We start from the raw sequence: 10,767 nt of genomic DNA on the forward strand, positions 1-10,767 counted from the left end.
AACAAGTGGTAGAGACATGTGGGAGAAACAGCCGCACAGAAAGCGGCAGCTAGAGAATAAAGGCCTGTCAAGGGGAGGATATGATATTTGTCAACAGCGCCGTGGAAGAAGTCTCCGTGCGGGGAACCGAGGTTTTGTTGCGACTTGCGAGGCACTGTCCTGGCGTGAACTCGTAACTACTGACCCACCATGATTGCGAGTTGCGGCATCCGCGTGATCTAGAACAAACGAGGCTGCATGGCGGGCTTGGATCACTTTGCAATTAATAATCCGGACCACGGTCCCGTTTACCTTCAACCATGGAGGAATGCTACAGGACTTCGTTATTGTCGGGATGCAGCTGCGCACTAATGCAAATGCCGATGACGGATTTCGCCGGGACGCGACGGCCGCGTTATCGCTCTCGGTACCGTGGTTCCGTCATTGCGGTCTCCATAATCTTCAACTCTGGCCTGGGGGGTGAATGGCTCAAAAGGATGAGTAAGGTTCCCTAAATACGGCCATGTGGTTCATGATCAGGCGCCATGGTGTAAGATCATGCAGATAAATCACGTTGAGTGGCCTCCGAGAGGCGACTTCGGGCGTGGTTGCTCCACGGTCCATGTAAGCTGGACAAGGGTAGAAGCACCAAGGTGGGCATCCCGACCGCCGTGCCATGCAGTGATGCAGGGGACCCCCGTCGTTGATTGGAACCCCCGAGAGGATGGCGGGCTGGATTCGCCTTCTCACGCTCGGGTGGATAATGAATAGATTGGTTTTAATAAATGCAGAACCGTAGAACAGAATCGAAGCATGCTAGCTTCTGACCTGGTCTTGGAAGTTTGGAAATAAGGAAGTGTGCTAGCAGCGTCACATGTGGCTGTGGCGGTGTAATGAGGGTGGCGTCTCCAGGCGAATAACCATCATGCCAATGTTTCTCAATCCCAAGTTCGTTTTAAACACTCTGACGACAGAATGCCATGTGCCTTTGACAGAGAAACACAGGTGTAACACCGCAGGCAGAAGCCGGATTGTAGTTGGGGGACGTCCTGGATGTCTCTTTGACAGCAGGAGGTCAGGGGAAAGGGATTATTCCTCGGCACACAACGCTCAAACGATACGGTACAGTACTTCCTTCCTAGCTTGGGTAGGTTGCCGGCACGGCGCGGCGGAGGGCAAACCACACGAGGCCCACCGCACCAGCCATGGATGTATTCACGCACGTCCCCACCCTCCCGTTGTTGCCATCCCATAGGTAGTGTACTACTACTGTACCTAGTCGTACTCGATAAACACTCCCCCCTCCGTTTTCAGCTCTTGGCTGCTGCCGGTAAGAACCAAGCCGTAGAGCGCGTGGTTGCACCCCTATGATGACGGCATCGCGCCGAGTGAGCATCGCACGCCGTGCGGTAACAGAAAGCCTGGTTGATCCGAAACAGCACGGCCCATGTAATCCATGGCTAGCATGACAGGATCCCAGCTGGCTTACCCACTGCACGGAGCGACCTCAGGGATTGGTCCTGATTAGACCGGGCCACAGTCAATCTCCGTCAACTCCTTATAAAGGATCCATGCGGATTCTTGTGCGCCCACTGCTCGGAAGGTAGCGGTCGTGGAGATGCAGTCCTGCAGTCTGCTTCCGTACCCAGCCAAGTAGTACTTAGAAGGGTATCCCTCGCGCAGCTACTTGTGGTGGTACAACTCTTCCTTGCATTTACTTGTGGCTTGCTAAAATGACCAGCGTTACTCCCCAGCTGCCTCCAGCAGCTTTGCGCATTCTGCCGCGATTCCTAATCACAGCGATATATCCGTTCTTGTCAACTCTGCTCAACCTAATTCCAGAACATGCGAAATCGCACCTTCTTCAATCGAGTGGAGCGCAATACTTTCTACCCTCGGTCTGGCAGCAGGTTGATTACGACATCCGTGAATTTCTTACGCCCCATGGACGATTTTGGTGGCAGACCACCGGGTACGTGCTCAGTTTGCTCCTTCAGGATGCAGGGTACTCGGATGGCGCACAGCAACGTATCCTGGCCTTCTTCAGTTGCAGCATCGCTCCGCACCTCGGTGTTGCGAATGAGCCCGGCGCACAGAGATGGCCGAGTTTCATGACGGACAACCACAACCCGATTGAGCTGAGTTGGGACTGGCATACAGGAAACAGGTCTCCAACGGTTCGGTTCTCAATCGAGCCCGTGGGCCCTAATGCCGGAACGCCAGTGGATCCCGACAACCAAACGGCAGACTCGCGCTTCCGGCACGTCTTGCGACACACTTCTCCCAACACTGATTGGGAGTGGTTTGACCATTTTGACCGGGCGTTGGCCCCGGACACACACCCCAGGGGCTACATGGAGGGCCATCCCTCCAAGATCTTCTACGCATTTGACTTGGGCGACAATGATATCACCAGCAAGGCATACTTCTTCCCCGGTTTCAGGGCCCGGGCGACAAACCAGACTAACCTGCAAGTCCTCGCGCAAGCCATTCGCACGGCACCCCTTTGTACTGACCATGACCGACTGGGCGCCTTTGCACTGTTTGAAGACTTTGCCAACGACGTTTCGACACCGCCCCTGGAGATGGATATGCTAGCTATTGACATGATCCCAGCTGTGGACTCGCGGCTCAAGATTTACTTTCGCAATCGCCAGACGAGCTTTGCCTCAGTTCGTCAGATGATGACGCTGGGAAACCGAATCACCGGTCACTCATTGGATGTCGGGCTGCAGAATCTGAGGAGGCTGTGGGACGCGCTGCTAGGACAGGTTGGTGTTCCTGAGGACACACCGCTGCCAGGGGGTAATCATCGCACGGGAGGCATTTTGTACAACATGGAGTTCCGCCCAGGGGGCACGACCCCGAAGGTCAAGATTTATATTCCCGCCCGACATTACGCGCCGAGTGACTGGCATGTAGTGACGGCACTGAATGAGTACATGTACGGGGCCAACGGCCAGTCTGAAAAGCTCAATATGCCTACCTACTCCGACGCCTTCCGCAAAGTATTGTGAGTTTGCGTTATACGTCTTATGAATGCACTACAGCTAACTACTCATTGCAGTACACAGGATTCCCTTCAGGAGAGGGGTCTCCACACATACATTGCGTGCTCGGTCCAAGCGGGTGGTGACCTCCGGGTTGTATCGTACATCAATGCTCAGAGCGAAAAGCTCGTTCTGGGATGAGCTCGTGGACCTGGCAGAATGATTTATGACCAACGACCTGTGTATGTTTTTCCTTCCTCATCTTCTGGCTCTTCTACACAATATTTCGCTTCCTACTGTACATAGCTATTATGACTACCTACCTATTCTACCACCCGGAGCCAGGAAGGATCACGAGACCCAGGCTTACAAGAGGCACACCCACAGAACATCCGTAGTACTATACTCCGTAGAACACCGAGAAATGACCTACTAAGTCCCGAGCCAAGCGGGTCTCCTTCGCAAGCCAGTAAAGCGCGGGCTCCACTCGAACGGGCCACACCCGGGCGTCCAATTTTGCACTTTGACATCCTCGGATCACGTTGGCCCACGCAAAATGGCAGCGTGCTCCAGCTGTCTGCCCGAGGTGCACAAGGTGTCGACTATCACTATCCAACTGCTCCTTCGCTTGCGAGTTTCACCACGTCATGACCTCATGAGCCAGACATGGTGTGCTACACGTGTTGGAATTTCCCGGTCCAGGCCTGAAGAAGGGGCATGAAATCATTGTGCAGGTTTCACTTGGCGCACCGTAAGACACGGGAAATTAAAATCTCCATGTCTTGCAGAGGGCTATTCCCAGAACTGCATCGGGCGCATCGCTGGTGGCAGTCAGTCGGTCGGCGCCCCGCCGTGGCCGTTCTCCGGCCCACCACCGTGTGCTCGCGACGCCCTCCGGTCAACACGTGTCGGATCGACAGAGGGGCAGGGCTCAAGGGCCAAGGAAGCGAATATACGCAGCAACAAAGTCTCGTTCAAGTTCAACACGTGTGGATCGATATCATGGAAGTCTGCACCTGCTTCTAGTTCTCCCATTTTCTACTAATTTCCGCCATAGCCGACAGCTTTTTCTCGGTTCTCCGCTCTGAGGGGTAATTTCCTAGTTGGGTTAGCCGGTATGTGTGTGCATCAATACTAAGTAATAGCAATGGCTGCTGCCAGCCGGCCACATGGGATTTGTCGGGCATTCCTTTGCTTGGCATTGAAGTATGTATTCATCTTAAGTGGCGTGTGAAGGATTTGGGTTCAGTCAAAATACTGACTATGTCCCTGCTTCCACTGCAGAAGAACATTCCATAAACCTAGACGATGGGGCAGCTGCGCGTCCCCGAGTAGCTCCCCACTAAGGACATTCTGGCGCCTTCAGAGTCTGGTTGAGATCTGACTCTAGGGACCAAGAGGGGCAGTTCAGCAAACCCTGGGTCACGCATTCTTCACGGCTTCTAAAATCTAGATCGGTGGCCGCCATGTGGCACCTTCATATCCCAGCCGCCAGCGAGACGCTAGTCACAGACATGACCCGTACACTAAGCTCAAATCGACGAGTTGAATATTATTGTTTTGACTCTTTACAGCCAATATCGGCTGCAGCGGAGTCTTCAACCATTTCCTTTATTCATGGTGTGCCAAAAGAGAGTCGTCCTCCATCCTTCAATCCTGGTCAAACCTTCATTCCATACGTGGCTCCACCTCATCAAGTTGTGACCCTTCTTTCCAAATCGCCCAGAGTTTGTCGGGGTCTTTCCGGCCCTCATTTCCAGGTTTTGACACTTCTTCATATTCATCTGGATCCATTGCTTCAATGACGACGCTTCACTTTCAACGAAGAGAAGACTCGGCCGAGAGAACCCCCCCCCCAAAATCCGGCACTGTCCACGACTCCATACCCAAAGTTGAAAAAGCTCATAAAGCCCCTTAACATGGTCTAGCCATGTGCTACCCCGCCATACCACCTGCGAGATTATCTCTTCGTCGCTCTTAGCGACAATGTCTATTCTGCTGAAACAAGCTAGTTTTTAGGCTCACCCACGATGACGGTTCACGCCACAGGGTGCAAACCAAGAATTGAGACCATTTCAGCATGATACGCTCTTTTTTTCGCGCTATATTCACCTAGTCCAACCTAATTTTCGTCCATCTGCCGACGTCATAGCCGGGATGCAGCTATTCTGTACATACGCGGTCCAAATACAACCAATCCCTGTAACACATCCACTTAAACCAAACATGCGTACTGATAACAAATACTTCCCTATTATTCATTACGTTTACTTTCAATCTGACACAAACAGCTATCTGATATTCTAGTACTGGTAACTTACACAGTTCATCATCACATTGAGACACCCACCATTAACTCTCTTTCCCTCCCTAGTATTTACCAAACTACATCGCCCAAAAGTCCATTACCACGCACCATACCAAACCGAAACCCAACCAAGTACAACTATCCCACCGCGGTCCCATCCCAAACACCAGATAATTCTTCAATCGAGTCGGTCTCAATCACCTTCCATCCTTCCTAACTCCCTTCATGTCTTCTATAAATACCCCCGCTTCCCTCTTGTACAGCTATATGCCTAAATCTTGATTCCAATGGCATAACTCAAAATAATCGGCGTTTGATTGGACCTTAATCTACCTTTTTGGAATAGCCTAACTGCAGTTCTGGATTTTCGAAGTAGATGGTCTCCAAGTTGGATTCGTATCAGATGGTTAATTAGTTACATAACTTTGAGGAATTTTGGTTGTGTTTTGCTGCGTTATCAACTTCTTCTTTTATGTGTGGTCTTTAGTGTTGATTCAGACGGCGCTATTTGCATATTGGAGTTTGATGTTGAGGTTTTATATTTTTGGTTTGATGGGGAGTGTTTACGTAGCTAGGATTGCATATAGTGGTAGTTATTGGGATGATGGGATATGACTAGACAATCTGAGCTGAATACATCACAACCTACGCCCTTATGTTGTTTTTTTATTTTTGTGTTTTTGTCTTTTTCAATCAATTCGGTAGATAGATGATGTCCTGGTGCTATATGAAGCTTGGATACTGGTCGGGTGAGGTTTCGGTCAGGCTGGAAGTAAGTCATTCAGTTTTCTGGGTGGTCTAAATACTTTTGATAACTGTTTAATTACACATCGACGACGTTAGAAAGAATCTCACTGGGTGGTGGGCTCTATGATGCTATGGGAATTCCCATTGTCCTCAGCTCCTCTTAACGTCGACTACTGGGCCCTTGTACACCCGTCGGCCCTGGACGAGATACATCACTAAACTGATGAAAAAGACGCCGACAAAGAGGACTACGCTCCAATTGAAGTTTTTCAAGGTCACGGGGACCTCTGTGGGCCAGAAGGACCAGAACAGGGCGAAGATGACGTAGATCAGGGCAACGGCGTTGATCCAGATCCCGTGTTTGCCTAGGGTCCAGCGCCTCGGGGGCAGTGTCTCCGGGCAGTAGATCTTGCGGTACATCACACAGCTGATTGAGATGGCGTAGGTCCACATTAGGGCCGCTACGTTCAGCGAAATGATTGCGTTGAAGGCGGTGTCGGACCCTATATTGATGAGAGATAGTATGCAGCTGATAATGCAAGATAGGGCAATGGCGTTGACTGGAAGTTTGTATGTCTGGTTGACTTTGGAGATCCAGTTGGAGAAAGGAAGGCCCCTGTCCCGGGCAAAGGCGTAGGTCTGGCGGGCGGTTGACGCGTTGAAAAGGATGTTGCTGAAGATGACTGGAATCAGAATGATCGCTGTGAGTCCGTTGACGCCAGCTGTGGAGACGGCCTGCTTGAAGACATAGATGAAGGGGAACCCGGTTGGGTCATCTAAGGCGTCCTTCACGGAGGGCATCGCGAACATGAGTGTGATGATGAGCACCAGTGCCAGGATGCCGTTGCTAAAGTATCCACCGCAAATGGCCATGGGGACATATCGACCGGCGTCGCGAACCTCTTCCGACATGTGCGCAGTGGCGTCGGAACTGAGCGAACCGTAAATGGCGGATATCTGGCCTATCATCAACGCGACCCCGACATTATTCCACCCTCCGTATGTGCTGAATTCTGTGAACACGACCTTGGCAGATTGGCGGGGAGCCATGGCCCAGAGAACGACGACGACGACCACCCAGCAGATGGTGTGTAGGGCTAATAGGATATTTTGTATCCGAGGCATCCAACTGGCCGCGTAGACATTGAAGAAGTAGATCACGAGGATCATCGCAAAGACGAATAACGTTCCCTGCCATCGCTTCGGATTGTAGTCGGGGTTTCGCACGCTGATCAGACCTTGGATGATTGTTCCGGTTAGGAAAGATCCTGATGCAGCGCCGGCTTGCCAGGCTAACACCGACATCCATCCTGGGTTCCCTGTTAGTTCTAACACTGGGAGACGGAGTACGGTTATTCGATAACATACCAGTGATATAGCTCAGGAACTTCTGGTATCGTGGAGAGGCAAATTCCGAGACCCAATGATACTGTCCTCCAGAGGTTGGGGCCATGGATGCCATTTCTGACAACGAGACAATGATGAAGCCGAAGCCGACAAAGGTCCACACGTATGTCCACACCAAGCCAGCCATTCCGCCATCTTCGAGACCCTCATAGTTGGAGCTAGGTTATCTCAATTAATCAGGTATGACTAGACGGAAAGAGGTGAATGAATGAGATAGAGATGGCATACATTAGAATAAATTCCCAAGTGGCTTGTAGAACGGAGGCGAAACTCAGAGCAGCCAAAGGTCGGAGATTTCTCTGGTTGCAACGCACAATCAGTTCGCTTCTTCTGCATCCATGACACCAGGGTGGAAATACCTTGAACTCCTGCGCCTTGCCCATGCGGGCCATGTCGCTGTGGTCGAACCTGGTGCCAGCCTCCCCGCCATTCCGATCGGCGTCTTCCACCTCGAGTGGGTGATGGCAGTCCGTCACTAGGTCTCCTTTTTGGACGCTGGCCGAGGATGACATTTTGATAAACTGGAACTGGGGTGGAGAAAAGGAGAAGGAGATTGGGAGGTTTACTCTCCGGCGCAAAGGGGGGTAAGTCTGTGTGACGTGGTGGGCTTCGACAAAGAAGCCACCGGCGATTCTCCTCAGGCACCGTCAGGATAACCTGCCAGTTCCCGTGAAATTGGCTTTTTTGCTCGATTTGTCTTCACCCTGGCTTGACCTGCCTGAACCTGCCTGAACCTGCCTGAACCTGCCTGAACCTGCCTGAACCTGCCTGAACCTGCCTCTCTCTCTCCCGGGAGTGAGGAACAACCCGTTGCAGCAAGGGTCAGCACACGCTCACATGGTCGCATGGTTCCCCTCCCCGGAGAATGTGGTCATGGAACATCATGTCCATTCCTGTGGCTAGCCATATTCCATTGGAGGGCATCCTGACAGCCGACGACCCCAGGCATGCCAGCCACCGGATCGGCGCTCTTGGCGGACCAGCGATCAGCCCCTCCCCGCCTCGCTCCCTCCATCCTTGACATCTCTCAGGCTCACTGGCGGTGTCGGGCACAACTCCTTCATCATGTTGTTTGCGCATCCAGAGGAGCACAAATGTGACTCGGTTGGAAACTGGCCCACGGGAGTAGCCAGGATGGGATCACGAAGCCGGAGCAAATCTCCTCATCAGCTGCAGGGTGGTTGCAGCACTAGGCCAAATCAGCCGTGGCGGTAACCCATGGATCCGGTGTGCAATAAGCAAGGAGCTCTCATTTTCTCTCTCCTCTCCTCCCAAAGAAAGACCGACGTTGTCGATTTCTAGGCTAAATGAAGAACTTTCTTTTAGACTTGCCTCGCGTGTGGTGGCATGAGTCAGGGCTGCCTTGATTTGAGGAGATGCAGCAGCGTGGATAACTATTTAAGTTTGGGGCCCGGTTCTCGTGGTACTGCGACCCCATCGCACGGAGGCTAATCTCCGGAAATAGCTCATTCTTATAACCTGCTATGTGGAGGGAAGGGAACGATTAACAGTTGATCAGCCGGGATTCGATCCTTCTGCGCTTATCCAGCCTGCTCTCCACCAACGACATGCGGTCGGTGGGTACCCAGACGGCTTCCTACTTCCTGGTGCGTGGTCTTGTCCTACCTATCCAGCCATGAGATGCTGCCAACAATCATTCCCGACCGTTCTTGACGCTTCACCCTTTCACTGTCACCCTGGTCTTGCCTGCTTACTCCGTACTTCCAACTTCATACCGGTCCATCTTCCTCGTATAAGCACTACCCCTGTGCGACCACCTCAGGGAAGCAAACACTCGATGCGCCTCAAACGTGACAGTGGGAGGCTAGTGTCAAGGGGCAACCCTGTCGGTAAACGCTGTCAGACCGCAAAGTCGCCGGCACACTCGCTTGACATCGACCGTAGTTGAAGATGCGACGATCCTCACAACGTGTCATCGCCATGATGTGGTGATTTTACCTTTGCGAGAGTTACGGCAGACTCCTTTTCGCGACACTGCCTGCTGCCATGGCTGTCCTAGCGGCCTCGCTGCCCCCTGGTGTCTCACCCCCGCTGACGGAAGATAACGACCATAACCACAACGGGCTGATCGTGATCATCACCTCTTTAGCACTCTTCTTAATTCTCGCGTCGCTGGGTATCAGATTGTTCGCATCTTCTAAAAGAGGCCTTATCTTGAAAGACGACTACGTTCTCTTTGCTGTGGTGATATGCGCCTGTACCCAGGTTTCGCTGGTCCTCCTCCAGGTTCATTATGGGTGGGGAAAGTCCGAAGAGATGATTCTGCCTGGCGACTATACGCAAATGGAAAAGGTACGTTACTTAGGCGCGGTACCCGACCAGCAATCTAAGAATTTTAGGTCGGATACGCGACAGATCTCTTCTATGTCCTTGTCCTAGGATTGTCAAAGGTCGGCACAATGTTGTTCTATCAAAACCTCTCTCTGGAACGCACAAGATGGATGGTTAATGTCGTTTTGTCATGTTGTGCCGTCTGGACCATTGTCGCCATATTACTGCTAGGCATACGATGCAGCACTCATCCTTGGAATGACATTGACAGAGAGTGCGGCGGCCTCTTCCCCCGATGGCAAGCCATCTGCGCATTCGACATAATCTTAGAAGCCATGATCCTATCATACCCAGCGATAACGATCCGGAACGTCCAAATATCCTTAAGCAAGAAACTCAAAGTGCTATCAATCCTCAGCTCTCGGATCATGTACGTTTTTGTCGCCTCTCTTACAAACCCTATTTCTGACCCACTAACCCTGGCTTTCCAAACTAAGACTAATCCCTCTTTCCGCAATTCATTTATACTATATCCACTCTCAGATTTACTCTTCCAACCCCTCGCTCATCGGTACCTACGCTACCTCCGTTGCAGAGCTCCATCTCAGCCTGAGCATCGTGCTCCTCACCGTCTCGTGCCTGAAAATGTTCGTCGCAGTCTATGAGGATGACCATGGCCTCGCATACACAGAAGATGCTTCAAAGTCGCAGAGTCACAGCGGGTGCACTCCCCCTAAGTCGTGGCGGTCATCCCGACCGGTAAAAGGCCTCAGCTCCTTTGGCAGTAACGAGGACGAACCAATCCTTCGGACGGAGGCGACGGTCTCAGCGTCGCCAGCGCCTTATGAAGCGTATCAGAGCAACGCGATACTCAAAAGTGTACGGATATCGGTGACTCGGGAGAGCATCGAGTTGGATGAGATACAGGGGTCATCTTCTGCTGGAAAGTCGAGGATGACATAACTTGGTTCCTCGGCCATTTCATACCATAATCGTGGCTATTTCCGATCCGCAATCCTAGTATTAGAACACTAATTAGACCAC

At 51.9% G+C, this 10,767-nt stretch overlaps 3 protein-coding genes across 3 annotated transcripts; 2 read left to right on the top strand and 1 right to left on the bottom strand.

Annotated features, from left to right (window-relative positions):
* The first annotated feature begins 1,293 nt into the window (after nucleotides 1-1,293).
* On the top strand, nucleotides 1,294-3,398 carry BO94DRAFT_538168 (aromatic prenyltransferase). Its single transcript, XM_025612436.1, has 2 exons — nucleotides 1,294-2,992; nucleotides 3,047-3,398. Exons 1-2 carry the CDS (start codon nucleotides 1,713-1,715, stop codon nucleotides 3,168-3,170), a joined length of 1,404 nt encoding a protein of 467 aa, XP_025464493.1. The 5' UTR covers nucleotides 1,294-1,712; the 3' UTR covers nucleotides 3,171-3,398.
* A 2,776-nt stretch (nucleotides 3,399-6,174) lies between these two features.
* BO94DRAFT_473148 (amino acid transporter) lies at nucleotides 6,175-7,943 on the bottom strand (the record flags this gene model as incomplete). The annotated part of the gene is made up of 4 exons (XM_025608466.1): nucleotides 6,175-7,334; nucleotides 7,393-7,589; nucleotides 7,660-7,730; nucleotides 7,791-7,943. The coding sequence occupies 4 exons, from the start codon at nucleotides 7,941-7,943 to the stop codon at nucleotides 6,175-6,177; spliced, it is 1,581 nt and encodes a 526-aa protein (XP_025464494.1).
* A 1,495-nt stretch (nucleotides 7,944-9,438) lies between these two features.
* On the top strand, nucleotides 9,439-10,686 carry BO94DRAFT_588639 (uncharacterized protein; the record flags this gene model as incomplete). The annotated part of the gene is made up of 3 exons (XM_025615897.1): nucleotides 9,439-9,744; nucleotides 9,792-10,153; nucleotides 10,221-10,686. The coding sequence occupies 3 exons, from the start codon at nucleotides 9,439-9,441 to the stop codon at nucleotides 10,684-10,686; spliced, it is 1,134 nt and encodes a 377-aa protein (XP_025464495.1).
* Between the last annotated feature and the right edge of the window lie 81 nt (nucleotides 10,687-10,767).

This window comes from Aspergillus sclerotioniger (genome assembly GCF_003184525.1).
Source record: "Aspergillus sclerotioniger CBS 115572 chromosome Unknown BO94scaffold_26, whole genome shotgun sequence".
Classification (NCBI taxonomy): domain Eukaryota; kingdom Fungi; phylum Ascomycota; class Eurotiomycetes; order Eurotiales; family Aspergillaceae; genus Aspergillus; species Aspergillus sclerotioniger.

Bases quoted from the DNA above. Each gene is read 5' to 3' on its own strand.
- BO94DRAFT_538168 (XM_025612436.1), top strand. From the start codon at position 1,713: ATGACCAGCGTTACTCCCCAGCTGCCTCCAGCAGCTTTGCGCATTCTG. The intron at 2,993-3,046 runs GTGAGTTTGCGT...TACTCATTGCAG, and splicing joins GACGCCTTCCGCAAAGTATT to TACACAGGATTCCCTTCAGG.